General features: G+C 43.6%; 1 protein-coding gene across 1 annotated transcript in view; it reads right to left on the minus strand.

The window, feature by feature from the left end:
• DCUN1D4 (defective in cullin neddylation 1 domain containing 4) overlaps positions 1-16,476 on the minus strand; it is a 93,005-nt gene that overhangs the window by 12,078 nt on the left and 64,451 nt on the right. The window contains exons 6-9 of the mRNA XM_069744485.1: positions 11,880-11,950; positions 10,656-10,747; positions 6,330-6,438; positions 3,022-3,126 (exon numbers count right to left, since the gene is read on the minus strand). Of these exons, the coding sequence (XP_069600586.1) occupies positions 3,022-3,126; positions 6,330-6,438; positions 10,656-10,747; positions 11,880-11,950 (377 nt within the window). The remainder of the gene's footprint in view (positions 1-3,021; positions 3,127-6,329; positions 6,439-10,655; positions 10,748-11,879; positions 11,951-16,476) is intronic.

The raw sequence follows: 16,476 nt of genomic DNA on the forward strand, positions 1-16,476 counted from the left end.
TTCTTTCCTCAAAAATGATGTTTTAGCAAGCAGTTTTTTATTTTCACAAGGGTAGCAGGAGAAATTGGACCCCAATAGTTGTTGCCTAGTTTGTCCCGAGTATGCTGGTACCCCACATGTGGGGGTAAACCACGGTTTTGGCGCACGTCGAGGCTCGGAAGGGAGGGAGCACCATTTGACTTTTTGAACGCAAGATTGGCTGGAATCAATGGTGGCGCCATGTTGCGTTTGGAGACCCCTGATGTGCCTAAACAGTGGAAACCCCTCAATTCTAACTTCAACACTAACCCCAACACACCCCTAACCCTAATCTCAACTCTAGCCATAACCCTAATCACAACCCTAACCCCAACACACCCCTAACCACGGCCCTAACCCCAACACACCCCTAACCCTAATCCCAACCCTAACCATAATCCTAACCTTAATCCAAACCCTAACCCCAACACACCCCTAACCACAAGCCTAATCTTAACCCTATTTCCAACCCTAGCCCTAATTCCAACCCTAACTCTAATTCCAATCCTAACCCTAAGGCTATGTGCCCACGTTGCGGAATCGTGTGAGATTTTTCCGCACCATTTTTGAAAAATCCGCGGGTAAAAGGCACTGCGTTTTACCTGTGGATTTACCGCGGATTTCCAGTGTTTTTTGTGTCGATGTCACCTGCGGATTCCTATTGAGGAACAGGTGTAAAACGCTGCGGAATCCGCACAAAGAATTGACATGCTGCGGAAAATACAACGCAGCGTTTCCGCACGGTATATTCCGCACCATGGGCACAGTGGATTTGGTTTTCCATAGGTTTACATGGAACTGTAAAGCTGATTGAAAACTGCTACGAATCCGCAGCGGCCAATCCGCTGCGGGTCCACAGCCAAATCTGCTGCGGATCTGCAGCCAAATCCACACCGTGTGCACATAGCCTAATTCTAAGGGTATGTGCACACGATGCGGAAAGCGCTGCGGATCCACAGCGTTTCCGCCGCTGCGGGTCCACAGCAGTTTCCCATGAGTTTACAAAAAAACGCTGCGCACATGCTGCGGAATAACCTGGGGGGGGGGGGGGGGCTGGCACATCAGTGTTTCCAGCCATGGCCGATGATATTGCAGCATCGGCCATGGCTGGATTGTAATATTTCACCAGTTTTTTAGGTGAAATATTACAAAATCGCCCTGTCCCTGCAGATCGGGTGAAATTGGAGTTAACCCTTTCACCCGATCTGCAGGGACGCGATCTTTCCATGACGCTACATAGGCGTCATGGGTCGGATTGGCACCAACTTTCATGACGCCTACGTGGCGTCATGGGTCGGGAAGGGGTTATAATGCAATAATGGGCGATCAAAAGAACGTAGCTGCACAAAAGTGGTATAATTAAAAACGTTAGCTCGGAACGCAAAAAATAAGCCCTCACCTGACCCGAGATCCTGAAAAATGGAAACGCTACGGGTATAAGAAAATTGCGCAATTTATTTTTTAAATTTTTTTTTTTTTATAGCAAAGTTTGGAATTTTTTTTCACTACTTAGATAAAAAATAACCTAGATATGTTTGATGCCTACGAACTCGTAATGACCTGGAGAATCATAATGGCAGGTCAGTTTTAGCATTTAGTGAATCTAGCAAAAAAGCCAAACAAAAAACAAGTGTGGGATTGCACTTTTTTTTGCAATTTCTCCACACTTGGAATTTCTTTCCCCGTTTTCTAGTACAAAAAGACATGGTAAAACCAATGGTGACGTTAAAAAGTGCAACTCATCCTGCAAAAACCAAGCCCTTGCATGGCCATATGGACAGAAAAAAAAAAAAAAAAAGTTATGACTCTGGGAAGGAGGGGAGCGAAAAACGAAAATGAAAAATGGCTGCGTCTTGAAGGGGTTAAAACTAAAACATAAAAGAAAAGAAAAAGTTCTACATGCAAGGTTGTGTTCACACGTCTTTAGAATGTGTCCCTGCACAATCACAATCTTGCGCAGGCAAACAGCCGATTCACCTGAATGTCCGTGCGGTCGTTACATTCATGCGGTTGTTACAACAGGCTATGCGGTCTGTAAAGTTAGACAGCAGTTTCTCTGTGAAAGTAAGTGACTGTGCAGGGAAACAGTGATAAGACCTCTGCAGCACACGGGTGTCGTGGTTTCTAGCTGCGGTGTAACTCCTTAAGGCCCCTTCACATTTAGCGACGCTGCAGCGATACCGACAACGATCCGGATCGCTGCAGCGTCGCTGTTTGGTCGCTGGAGAGGTGTCACACAGACCGCTCTCCAGCGACCAATGATGCCGGTAACCAGGGTAAACATCGGGTAACTAAGCGCAGGGCCGCGCTTAGTAACCCGATGTTTACCCTGGTTACCATGCTAAAAGTAAAAAAAAAACAAACACTAGATACTTACCTACAGCCGTCTGTCCTCCAGCGCTGCGCTCTGCTTCTCTGCTCTCCTCCTGTACTGTCTGGGAGCCGGAAAGCAGAGCGGTGACGTCACCGCTCTGCTTTCCGGCTCACAGCCAGTACAGGAGGAGTGCAGAGCGCAGCGCTGGAGGACAGACAGCGGTAGGTAAGTATCTAGTGTTTGTTTTTTTTTACTTTTAGCATGGTAACCAGGGTAAACATCGGGTTACTAAGCGCGGCCCTGCGCTTAGTTACCCGATGTTTACCCTGGTTACCAGTGAAGACATCGCTGGATCGGTGTCACACACGCCGATCCAGCGATGTCTCCAGGGAGTCCAGCGACGAAATAAAGTTCTGGACTTTATTCAGCGACCAACGATCTCCCAGCAGGGGCCTGATCGTTGGTCGCTGTCACACATAACGATTTCATTAACGATATCGTTGCTACGTCACAAATAGCAACGATATCGTTAACAATATCGTTATGTGTGAAGGTACCTTAAGTGTGAATGCAGTCTACACCACACAAACATAGCAATATGTGGCTTTTGTCCACGCAGACCTATCACAATGTGTGAGTCCAGTCTTACAAAGCTTCACAGAATGCAGATTGCAAAAACAGAATCATACCTCTAGAAACTGATGAAACACTGGAAACAGAGGCCACGTTTTTCCTAATAAGAGTCCTAACATACACTTTGCTGTATTCATATCTAAACTCCGCTGATCTTTTTCCTAAAAAAACAATATAAAAGAAAAATCAATGTAAGAAAAATGGAGAAAAAAAACCTTAGGAGTATAAAACTAAGACAGCTGGAGATGTATTCACAGTATTTCATAATAAGCGATGTGCAGAATAAGCATCTTAGGCCGGGATCACACACAGAGAGATACGGCCGAGTCTCGCAGGTTAAAACCAAGCTCTGGCACCGGCACTCCGGAGCGGAGCGGGCGGCCGCATAGCAACACATGGAGCCGCACGCTCCGCTCCGGAGTGCTGGTGCCAGAGCTTGGTTTTAACCTGCGAGACTCGGCCGTATCTCGCTGTAGTGTGACTCCGGCCTTACTTACAAACTGTGACTGATGACAGAAATATAAAGTACAGATACCACTAACCTCTAATGACCAGTCATCTTAGTATTATATGGGGTTAGCAGAAAAGAAATAACAGTCTATAGATGGCATGATCAAGAAACCTGATCCTATTTATTACTACATTAAAATTAGCATTAGAAATTGGCAAGATCCTAGCCCCTTGAAAACATTTTGGATCTTTTAACAAATTGAAAAATATCACAATAAAAACACAATTGGTGTTTGTCATGTTGTAGAAGTCCAATCTATCAAAATACACACACACACAGTTATTTTTAGACTGGGGTAGGGGAGCAATATCCACGGCCCCTTACCAGCCTGAGAATACCAGCCCCTAGGTGTCTGCTTTAGCATTGTCAAAAATGGGGGTACCCCCACGTTTTTTTTAAAATTATTTAAAAAATAAAAAATACAGCGTGAGGACACCTCTATTCTTGATCACTAGCCTTGCTGAAGCTGTCAGCTGATGGTTGCAGCCCCCCAGCTGTGAGTTTTGCCTGGCTGGTTATCAAAAATTCAGGGGAACCCACGCCGTTTTTTTTTTAAATTATTTATTTACAGAACAGGAGCGACAGATGAATACTCCCATCCGCAGCTCCTGCTCTCGCTGTTATTAGCGGTAGCAGGTGTCAGATGATGGGAGCAGTTGTTCCATCAGCTGACACCAGTGACGGGGGTAAACTTTATACCTCCGATCACAGCAGAGCGCTCCCGCCATCTTCTGACAGTGTGGGAACCGCGTCTCTCTGATCGGCGGGGAGGATTTCACCACCAATCAGAAGCGGTGTTTGACGAACTGTCATGCACATAACAGCGCAGCAAACACTGGATGTTCGAGCCCCCCATTCGAGTGCTGTTCTGGTACCCGATCCCAAACTTTTTGTAACTGCTCGGCTGGACCCGAACATCCAAATGTTCCTCATCTCTACCCTTAAACTCCCAGGGCTCTGGTATAGGACCCAAGAATGAGAAAGGACAAAAAAAAGTCATTACGTCAGTAAATTAGAATACTTCATAACACCAGCTTGAAAAATGATTTCAAAATCTGAAATGTTGGCCTACTGAAATGTATGTTCAGTACATGCACTCAATACTTAGTCGGCACTCCTATTACATCAATAACTGCGCCAATGCGGCGTGGCATGAGGCGATCAGCCTATGGCACTGCTGAGGGGTTATGGAAGCCCAGGTTGCTTTGTTAGCAGCCTTCAGCTCGTCTGCATTGTTGGGTCTGGTGTTTCTCATCTTCCTCTTAACAATATCCCATAGATTCTCTATGGGGTTAAGGTCAGGCGGGTTTGCTGCCAATCAAGCACAGTGATACTGTTGTTTTTAAACCAGGTATTGGTACTTTTGGCAGTGTGGAGAATTAAATGTCTATCTACAAAAAGCTTGTCTGCAGAGGGAAGCAAGAAGTGTTTTCTGGTAGATGGCTGCGCTGAATTTGCCCTTGATAAAACACAGTGGACCTACACCAGCAGATGACAGCTCCCCAAACCAAACTTCACACTAGAACTCAAGCAGCTTGGATTGTGGCCTCTCCACTCTTCCTCCAGACTCTGGGACCTTGATTTATAAATGAAATGCAAAATTGACTTTCATCTGAAAACAACACCTTGGACCACTGAGCAACAGCCCAGTTCTTTTTCTCCTTGGCCCAGGTAAGACGCTTCTGGCGTTGTCTATTGGTTATGGGTGGCTTGACACAAGGAATGTGACACTTGTAGCCCATGTCCTGGATACGTCTGTGTGTGGTGGCTCTTGAAGCAATGACTCCAGCAGCAGTCCACTCCTTGTGAATCTCCCTCAAATTTTTGAATGGCCTTTCCTGAATCCTTTCAAGGCTGTGGTTATCCCGGTTGCTTGTGCATTTTTTTCTACCACACTTTTTCCTTCCATTCAACTTTCGATTCATATGCTTGGATACAGCACTCTGAACAGCCAGCTTCTTTAGCAATGACCTTTTGTGGCTTACCCTCCTTGTGGAGTGCCACTGGCTGCCTTTCGTACATCTGTCACGTCAGCAGTCTTCCCCATGATTGTGGAGCCTACTGGAACAGACTAAGACTTTTTTAAGCGCTTAGGAAGCCTTTGCAGGTGTTTTTTGTTAATTATTCTAATTTACTGAGATAATGACTTTTGGGTTTTCATTGGTTGTAAGCAATAATCATCAACATTAACAGAAATAAGCACTTGAAATACATCACTCTGTTTATAATGACTACAAAATATATGAGATTTACTTTTTTTGTATTGAAGAACTGAAATAAATTAACTTTTTGCTGATATCCTAATTTAGTGAGAACTGTATATATTTTGTGTATTTTGATAGATTGGGCTTTTACAACATGACAAACACAAAGTATATTTATTTTTTTTATTTTGATCTGGAAAAAGAGAGCCAATTGTATATTTTACATTTAGTATTTTTTGAAAAACATTTTTAGTTTCTCTAGGGGACTTGAACCTATGACAGCTTGTGCTCTATACTGCGATTGCAGTATATAGTAATAGTACCGGTTTCCTATGAAGCTGGGTTACCGATATCTCAGTCACCTCGTAGTGGGGGAAACTGATGGGTGCTATAATGATTACACCACACGACTGAGACAGTGAAATGTCACTGTCAGAGATGATGGCTACCCAACGGAGCACGCGGCGGTCGCTGTTGCAGCAGGTGCGCCGTGCACAATCATATCCATGTTACCTATACAGTCTCACATTTAGCTGATCATTAGCCATTTCAGCTCAGTCTTCTGCTCCTAGCCTTCTGAAATTCTACACTAGATTTCAGTCCTGCATATCAACGGCTGATGTTACCTTTCTAATAAAATTTTACTTACCCGTGCAAAATCAAAAGCATATCTATAAATAAGTTTAAAATTAGCTGGCTCATTTAACAAAGATCTCAAGTAATCCAAAGTATTCCTAAGTTTTTCAGTGGCGTCACATCTGAAAGAGAAGGCACAGACGTGAGTCTTATACGATCAGTTACAGTGTAAGGACCTGGCGATAGTGATGTGGTAAGGGCCCCACCATTACTACACCACAAAAAATACACGGAAAAGTCCTAACAGAAAAGGTAGCCAAACGCCCGGCCCTATGCCAACGAGCCCAGATAAGCATTTCATGTTGTACCTCACTAATACCAATGATTATGAACACAATCAGCAGAGAAAGGTACTTAAGAAATACACTGTCCGTATGTTAATGAATGGGATATCTTGGCATCGGTTCTTACAAATCAGTCTGAAAAAAATCTATTTCGAAAATACATGAAATCACATGGATTTTACATGCACTCATACTGTACTGGGGCAAAAATATTGCAAACTTGGTGTGGACTTTACACTCCTTAAATCCGCAAAGTGGACGAGTTTTATTTCAATCTCATCCACATGTAGCGTTTTTTGTTGCTGTATCTGAACATTAATTTATTTTTGCATCACTTTTTAAAGCTGTAACATGTCTATTTCTTCAGCGGAAACACCACCCTTTTGTACTGTTTTTAACCACTCGGTCCGATGGGGACCTTGGAACCCGCAGGTTAAACCGCTTCTCTGCGTTGTTTATAGAATAGTTTTCCGCAACGAAAAATGCACATAAAAATCCATGAATAAGAGCAGAAAACATGCATGGATTTCTGTTGTAGACACTATGTAGATTTCAGTTTAGTAAAAATCATGCACAAGGTGTGAATCCAGCTTTAGAGAAAGATGCCACAGGAAAGTCAAGGATTGGTTCACGTTTTAGCTTTAAATGGATAATTGAGCAATTTCATTCAAACAGATAACTTATGACCCCTACAGAGAAATCAAAGAAACCAAAACCATTAAAGGGGTTTTCTGGGCTCAAGAGAAATGTCTCAATTTGACAGCAAATTGCGGTAATGTGCAATGTTCACACTGTCAGGATTCCACTCTATTGTGTGATTCGTAAAACTAGATTCTCACCCACGTCTCTCAAAAGAACAATAAAGAAGCACTCCTGGTAACACTTTTATTGGGGAGGTTTTGTCTTCACATTTTCTACATCTTTTAGGTAAAATTAGGTTATTCGAGTTTTTTTCACTGCTTTTTTTTTTTTTAGGTGCATCTTTTTACATGCGTTTTTTGATACTGTGGTTTTTGTCTTTTTGGTATGCTATGCTTTAACGGGCATCTGTCAGTGGGATCTTAAGCCATCTATAGGGGCATGCAGGTCACCGGAAGATGAATAATATGACACCTTGATATCTGTGAATCAATATCTTATTCCAGAGAAGTCCACATTTGTCCTATATGTAAATGAACCGTTAGGATCTATGGGCCGGAAACGGATCTGCATGAGATGTGCTATGTAGATTACTAATGCTAGTCTATAGGGAAAATCTGAATATAACACTCAGAATACCCACAAGAGAAAATGGCATGTTGCGGATTCGAAAACACAAATTGCAGGTCAGTTTATTCTGTGGGGGGGAGAAAGCATATTAGGAATAAGAGGTCTATAAATCCCATCCACTTTGCTGGAACTTTATAAAGGTGCTGTATTTTTGACGCACCAAAAATGTGAAGTTAAAAAACTCAGGAATCCTGACAAGGTGAACACTGCACACTGTCAAGATTCGGCAATCCGCAGTCAAAGGGTGTCTGAAGAATTGTATTTGAACCCGGCAAAATCACTTTAAAAAGGGTAAATAGGCCCTACATTAAAATATGTTATAATCAAAACTTTCTTTAACATAACCGTGTTAATGAACCATGACGTACATTTTTGCTACAGGAATGTTCCACCCACTCCCATGTTTCCCGGTCCTCATGGACCAACAACAGATCAGGTTTTCATCATTCCCTTAGTATTCCACAGCTGATGAAATATCAAACGTGAAATACTAAGGAAACCCTAAACACATGATCCATCAGTGGGCCTGGAGCATAAACAAGCCAAAAAAAAAGGTTTAAGAAAAACAAGTAAATTTCAAACACGAGGAGGTATTCATAAATACCGTAGTTGGCCCTGAATATTTGTAGCAGACAAAAAGAAGTCCCATCGCTATGAAAACAAGTAATAACTTGGATAATTGGCCAAGTTTTAGCAAAAAAGGTTCTGTCATTTTGAAGCGGTCATTAAAAAACAACTCGTACTGCAACAACAACACACAAAAAAAAGTGTATGTTGAGATATATAATCTATAATATAACGCTGGGAGCGTCACTCTGTCCGAAGCCTCTATAGACTGCGCAAGCGCCGGCGCAGTCTGGGCCTCACAGAGCGACGCTCCCGGGAGATCGCGGTGTGCGTTCACACTGAACACACACCGCGATCTCCACCGCAGAAGCAGGGACCGCCAGGAGGGTGAGTATCGGCCTATATTCACCTGTCCCCGTTCCATCGCTGAGCGGCGCCATCTTCCCGGTCTTCGGCCTGTGACCTTCAGTTCAGAGGGCGCGATGACGCGCTTAATGCGCGCCGGCGCCGCCCTCTGACTGAACAGTCACAGCCAGGAGACCGGGAAGATGGCGGCGCCGGACAGGTGAGTATAGTAAGTGCTGGGGGGGCCTGAGCTGGCGGCGATACCGGCACCTGACCCCCACAGCGCGCCGGTGTCCCCGCCTGCTCAGGCCCCCCAGCACTCGGCGCCGAGCGGGTCAGAGGCAGTATGGGGACGCAGGATAGAGCAGCACATAAGGATGGGGACGCAGGATGGAGCAGCACATAAGGATGGGGACGCAGGATGGGAGCAGCACATAAGGATGGGGACGCAGGATGGAGCAGCACATAAGGATGGGGACGCAGGATGCAGCAGCACATAAGGATGGGGACGCAGGATGGAGCAGCACATAAGGATGGGGACGCAGGATGGAGCAGCACATAAGGATGGGGACGCAGGATGCAGCAGCACATAAGGATGGGGACGCAGGATGGAGCAGCACATAAGGATGGGGACGCAGGATGGAGCAGCACATAAGGATGGGGACGCAGGATGGAGCAGCACATAAGGATGGGGACGCAGGATGGAGCAGCACATAAGGATGGGGACGCAGGATGGAGCAGCACATAACAGGATGGGGACGCAGGATGCAGCATGAACATAAGGATGGGGACGCAGGATGGGAGCAGCACATAAGGATGGGGACGCAGGATGGAGCAGCACAAGGATGGGGACGCAGGATGCAGCAGCACATAAGGATGGGGACGCAGGATGCAGCAGCACATAAGGATGGGGACGCAGGATGCAGCAGCACATAAGGATGGGGACGCAGGATGCAGCATGAACATAAGGATGGGGACGCAGGATGCAGCAGCACATAAGGATGGGGACGCAGGATGCAGCAGTACATAAGGATGGGGACGCAGGATGGAGCAGCACATAAGGATGGGGACGCAGGATGCAGCAGCACATAAGGATGGGGACGCAGGATGCAGCAGCACATAAGGATGGGGACGCAGGATGGAGCAGCACATAAGGATGGGGACGCAGGATGCAGCAGCACATAAGGATGGGGACGCAGGATGCAGCAGCACATAAGGATGGGGACGCAGGATGCAGCAGCACATAAGGATGGGGACGCAGGATGCAGCAGCACATAAGGATGGGGACGCAGGATGCAGCAGCACATAAGGATGGGGACGCAGGATGCAGCAGCACATAAGGATGGGGACGCAGGATGCAGCAGCACATAAGGATGGGGACGCAGGATGCAGCAGCACATAAGGATGGGGACGCAGGATGGAGCAGCGCATGACAGGATGGAGACGCAGGATGGGAGCAGCGCATGACAGGAAAGGGAACGCAGGATGGAGCAGCACATGACAGGATGGGGACGCAGGATGGAGCAGCACATGACAGGATGGGGACGCAGGATGGAGCAGCGCATGACAGGATGGGGACGCAGGATGGAGCAGCACATGACAGGATGGGGACGCAGGATGGAGCAGCGCATGACAGGATGGGGACGCAGGATGGAGCAGCACATACCATGATGGAGACAATATACCAATATAAAGGCTCGCCACCCGGGCGTAGAACGGGTTCAATAGCTAGTAATATATTATATATATATTTTTTTTTACAACTTTGGCACAATTTGCTAATGGTTTAGTTATTACAACCACTCAGATTGAGTTGCGAGTGCAGAGTAGTGGACAATTTCATTTCGACAGGTCATGATTAGACAAGCACTCACTGTAGGGAAGTCATTCCTTTCAACCATTCTTGTAATGTAAAGTAGCCCATATTCTGTGCATCCAATTTCCAGGCTAGAACTAGCATCACTACCTGTGGGAGAATACAAGATTACAGTGATGGGCTGCTCATAGAATAAAGACCTATACCCACACAAGGGAGCCAATTGTAACACGCACAAACCCCCTTGACATGCCCCTGAGGCATACAGCAGACTACCAGAACTATGGTGAAACAATCTGCAAAAGACAACGTCAAACTAAGGTATTCGTCATTGGCAATGTGATCCCTTACACCGGCAGTCCTCAACCTGTGGCTTGTAGCAAACACCTATGAAGAGAAGAACTCCAGATGGCGACTTTTGTGAGTAGTCCCGCACAGAAGAACAGATCTCAGGGTATGCGGGGAATAAATGTGTGGTCAATATAAATGATTGACCCATGACTTATTCCTTCCAAAGACCATACAAAAGGACCAGGGGCACTCATTTCAGGGAGAAGAAAGGAGATTCCAGCAGCTAAATAGGAAGGGGTTCTTTACAGTTAGAGCAGTCAGACTGTGGAATGCCTGACCATAAGATGTAGAAATGGAAGACACTAGAACAGCATTTACAAAAGGACTGGATGATTTCCTCAGTACACATAACATTGTGGCTTATAATTTGGTGACAAAAAAGGTATTTTTTCTACCTATGTAAGTATGTAATATGGTAAGGTGGGGTTAGGAGGATACTGCTAGTTAAACGTGGCTTTGAAGAATATGCAATAGTGGGGTGGCAGTGCTTGATGGAAGAATACCGAATTGGTGTAAAGTGGGAAATAAATGGTGCTATAATAATAAAAAATAATAATAATAACAACCCCTAGATTTAAGTATACTGCCAATAAGGGAGAAGGGCAGAACATCTAGGTGTGCTTCCTATGGGGAAGCTTTGGCTGTTACTACTATAGGGAGAGAAGAGGGCCTTATGTGGCTCCCAACCATCTCTCAGACCTGAATGTGGCTTTCAATGAAAGGCTGGCGACCACTGCCTTACATGCCGTTATAAGACATCATCTTTTTTATTATTCTACACAGAGGAACATTTCTAAGAACTACGGCAGATGCTTGCTCCCAATGTTTAGCATCTAGTTTGATAGCTAGAATCACAGCTGCTCTTACCTACACTACTTTATGTACATGATCCCCTGTTAGTACATTACTTAAGAACACCAGAAAGCCTTACATTTTCAGGTTCTACACAGATATCTTCACAGAACTTCTCCATGCCTTCTGGACCTACTATGTCATCAGTTCCTGAAAAGGAAAGCACAAGATTTTCTTTACAAAACTTCAGTGCCATGAATGTTCAAAGAGAGTCTGTCATCCACAAAATGCAAATATAGCCACTTAAAGAGGACCTTTCACCAGTTTGAGCATATTAACCCCCTGTTTTCACCTTCATGACCAGGCGCTCAATCAGGATAAATGTGAGCAGAGCCTTACTGTGATTTTTGGGAGGCAGAATGAACAAATCAGCAGCATGTGAACAAAGGGTTTTATTCATTTTTTAAGCCATTCCTCGTGACTTTATTCTTCAGATTAGTGCGATTACAGCGATACCAGATTCATATAGCTTTATTATGTTTGGCTGAGGTCACAAAAGTAGTTTTTGTATTGCCAAATTTTGAGAGTTATAATTGTTCCATATTTCTGATGACCGTCATGTTAGGGCTTATTTTTTACAGATTGATATTTTTATTGGTACCATTTTTGGTCACAACATTTTATGATTGCTTTCTATTGAGATTTTTTGGGAGACAGAATGAACAAAAACCGTACAATAAGAATTTTTTTTCCCTTTTTCTGCCGTTCTGTGTGTTGTAAAATTGATAAGACAGCTTTATGCTTTGGGTCAGTACGATTACAGCGATACCACATTTATATAGGTTTTTTTTTGCCGTTTTGGCGATTTTACACAAAAACTTTTTTAGAAAAAAAAAATATTTTTGCATCGCTTTATTCTGAGAGCTAGAATTTATTTTTCTGTTGCTGTAGCGAGTTTTTTTTTGTGGGACAAGATGGCATTTTAAAACGACACCATTTTTATTTTCATTCATCAATTTGATAGCGTTTAATTCCACTTTTTGCCTCTTTATAAATATTTTCTTTTCACAGTGTTCACTACAGGTGTTAACTAGTGTGTCAGTTTTATAGGTCGGGTCATTCAGGACAAATTCTTATTTAGGATAGATGGATACACAATTTTCTTTTACTTTATTTTCACTTTTTTACTTAGTCCCTCTATGCCTCCATGGAACTTTCACTTTCAGCAGTCAGATCGCTGGTATAAAGCATTGCAATGCACTGGCAAGCCCCTTAGATCTTGCCCTGTGCATGGTTTAAGGGGCTTGCCATAGCCCAGCGATCTAAATGTCATCATGACAACCTCAGTTCATCATCGCAAAGAAAGGGCCCCCATGATGACACCGATCGAAGGGAGAGGTAAGGGAGAACCAGATGTCAGATATGAACACCTGGCGGAGAATGCGTACGATTGCCCAAGATGTATATATACACACACAGTTAGGTCCATATATATTTTGACAGAGACAACATTTTCCTAATTTTTGTTATAGACATTGCCACGATGAATTTTAAACAAAACAATTCAGATGCAGTTGAAGTTCAGACTTTCAGCTTTCATTTGAGGGTATCCACATTAAAATTGGATGAAGGGTTTAGGAGTTTCAGCTCCTTAACATGTGCCACCCTGTTTTTAAAGGGACCAAAAGCAATTGGACAATTGACTCCAAGGCTATTTCATGGACAGGTGTGGGGAATCCCTTCGTTGTGTCATTATCAATTAAGCAGATAAAAGGCCTGGAGTTGATTTGAGGTGTGGTGCTGCATTTGGAAGGTTTTGCTGTGAAGTAAACATGCGGTCAAAGGAGCTCTCCATGCAGGTGAAACAAGCCATCCTTAAGCTGCAAAAACAGGAAAAAAACCATCCGAGAAAGTGCTACAATATTAGGAGTGGCAAAATCTACAGTTTGTTACATCCTGAGAAAGAAAGAAAGCATTGGTGAACTCATCAATGCAAAAAGACCTGGGCGCCCACGGAAGACAACAGTGGTGGATGATCGCAGAATAATCTCCATGGTGAAGAGAAACCCCTTCACAACAGCCAACCAAGTGACCAACACTCTCCAGGAGGTCGGCGTATCAATATCCAAATCTACCATAAAGAGAAGACTGCATGAAAGTAAATACAGAGGGTTCACTGCACGGTGCAAGCCACTCATAAGCATCAAGAATAAAAAGGCTAGACTGGACTTTGCTAAAAAACATCTAAAAAAGCCAGCACAGTTCTGGAAGAACATTCTTTGGACAGATGAAACCAAGATCAACCTTGGCTAGAATGATGGAAAGAGAAAAGTATGGCAAAGGCGTGGTGCAGCTCATGATCCAAAGCATACCACATCATCTGTAAAACACGATGGAGGCAGTGTGATGGCTTGGCGATGCATGGCTGCCAGTGGCACTGGGTCACTAGTGTTTATTGATGATGTGACAGGACAGAAGCAGCCAAATGAATTCTGAGGTATTCAGATCCATACTGTGTGCTCAGATCCAGCCAAATGCAGCCAAACTGATTGGTCGTCGCTTCATACTACAGATGGACAATGACCCAAAACATAGTCAAAGCAACCCAGTAGTTTATTAAAGCAAAGAAGTGGAATATTCTTGAATGGCCAAGTCAGTCACCTGATCTCAACCCACTTGAGCATGCATTTCACTTGTTAAAGACTAAACTTCAGACTGAAAGGCCCACAAACAAACAGCAACTGAAAACCACTGCAGTGAAGGCCTGGCAGAGCATCAAAAAGGAGGAAACACAGCATCTGGTGATGTCCATGAGTTCAAGACTTCAGGCAGTCATTGCCAACAAAGGGTTTTCAACCAACTACTAAAAATGAACATTTTATTTAAAATTATTGAACCTGTCCAATTAATTTTGGTCCCTTTAAAAACAGGGTGGCACATGTGAAGGAGCTGAAACTCCTAAACCCTTCATCCAATTTTAATGTGGATACCCTTAAATGACAGCTGAAAGTCTGAACTTCAACTGAATCTGAATTGTTTTGTTTAAAATTCATTGTGGTAATGTCTATAACCAAAATTAGAAAAATGTTGTCTCTGTCCAAATATATATGGACCTAACTGTGTGTGTATATATATATATATATATATATATATATATATATATATATATATATATATATATATATATATATATATATATATATATATATATATATATATATGTGTATGTATGCATGCGTATATATATATATATATATATATATATATATATATATATATATATATATATATATATATATATATATATATATATATCAATAGTGCAAGTTCCACCACTTAAAAAGATGAGAGGCGTCTAATTTACATCATAGGTAGACCTCAACTATGGGAGACATACTGAGAAAAAAAAATCCAGAAAATCACATTGTCTGTTTTTTTATCATTTTTTTTGCATTTTATGGTGGAAAATAAGTATTTGGTCAGAAACAAACAATCAAGATTTCTGGCTCTCACAGACCTGTAACTTCTTCTTTAAGAGTCTCCTCTTTCCTCCACTCATTACCTGTAGTAATGGCACCTGTTTAAACTTGTTATCAGTATAAAAAGACACCTGTGCACACCCTCAAACAGTCTGACTCCAAACTCCACTATGGTGAAGACCAAAGAGCTGTCAAAGGACACCAGAAACAAAATTGTAGCCCTGCACCAGGCTGGGAAGACTGAATCTGCAATAGCTATCCAGCTTGGAGTGGAGAAATCAACAGTGGGAGCAATAATTAGAAAATGGAAGACATACAAGACCACTGATAATCTCCCTCGATCTGGGGCTCCACGCAAAATCCCACCCCGTGGGGTCAGAATGATCACAAGAACGGTGAGCAAAAATCCCAGAACCACGCGGGGGGACCTAGTGAATGAACTGCAGAGAGCTGGGACCAATGTAACAAGGCCTACCATAAGTAACACACTACGCCACCATGGACTCAGATCCTGCAGTGCCAGACGTGTCCCACTGCTTAAGCCAGTACATGTCCGGGCCCGTCTGAAGTTTGCTAGAGAGCATTTGGATGATCCAGAGGAGTTTTGGGAGAATGTCCTATGGTCTGATGAAACCAAACTGGAACTGTTTGGTAGAAACACCTTGTCGTGTTTGGAGGAAAAAAGCCGGATTACGTACCGGTAATGCTCTTTTAATGAGTCCACGACAGCACCCCACATGAGAGAGAGGGATCCGCCCATAGGAACAGGAAACCTACAGAATAAAAGGAGGCGGTCCCCTCTCCTCCTCAGTTTAGTTACAGAGTATAAAAAGGGGAACCGCAAAAGTGTTAGTATTCATTCTTATTCAGTCACATAAATTTCTTAACTCTATACAACCATTATTTGTGACCTTAAAGGAAAGAGCTGTGCATAATTTAGGGAGGGTAATACATGGGTGCTGTCGTGGACTCATTAAAAGAGCATTACCGGTACGTAATCCGGCTTTTTACCCTTCGCCACGACAGCACCCCACATGAGAGATTTTCAGAGAGTCATTATTTGGGTGGGATTACTGTATTAAGAACAGCTCTACCAAAGGTCAGATCAGAAGACGTGGACAGATCAAGTCTATAATGGTTGTAGAAGGTAGAAGGTGTAGACCAAGTTGCAGCCTTACATATTAAATGGATCGGTACATCTGCTTGTTCCGCCCAGGAGGAAGCCATGGCTCGTGTTGAGTGCGCTTTTATACCCAC

This window comes from Ranitomeya imitator, chromosome 1, assembly GCF_032444005.1.
Source record: "Ranitomeya imitator isolate aRanImi1 chromosome 1, aRanImi1.pri, whole genome shotgun sequence".
In the NCBI taxonomy this organism is placed as follows: Eukaryota; Metazoa; Chordata; class Amphibia; order Anura; family Dendrobatidae; genus Ranitomeya; species Ranitomeya imitator.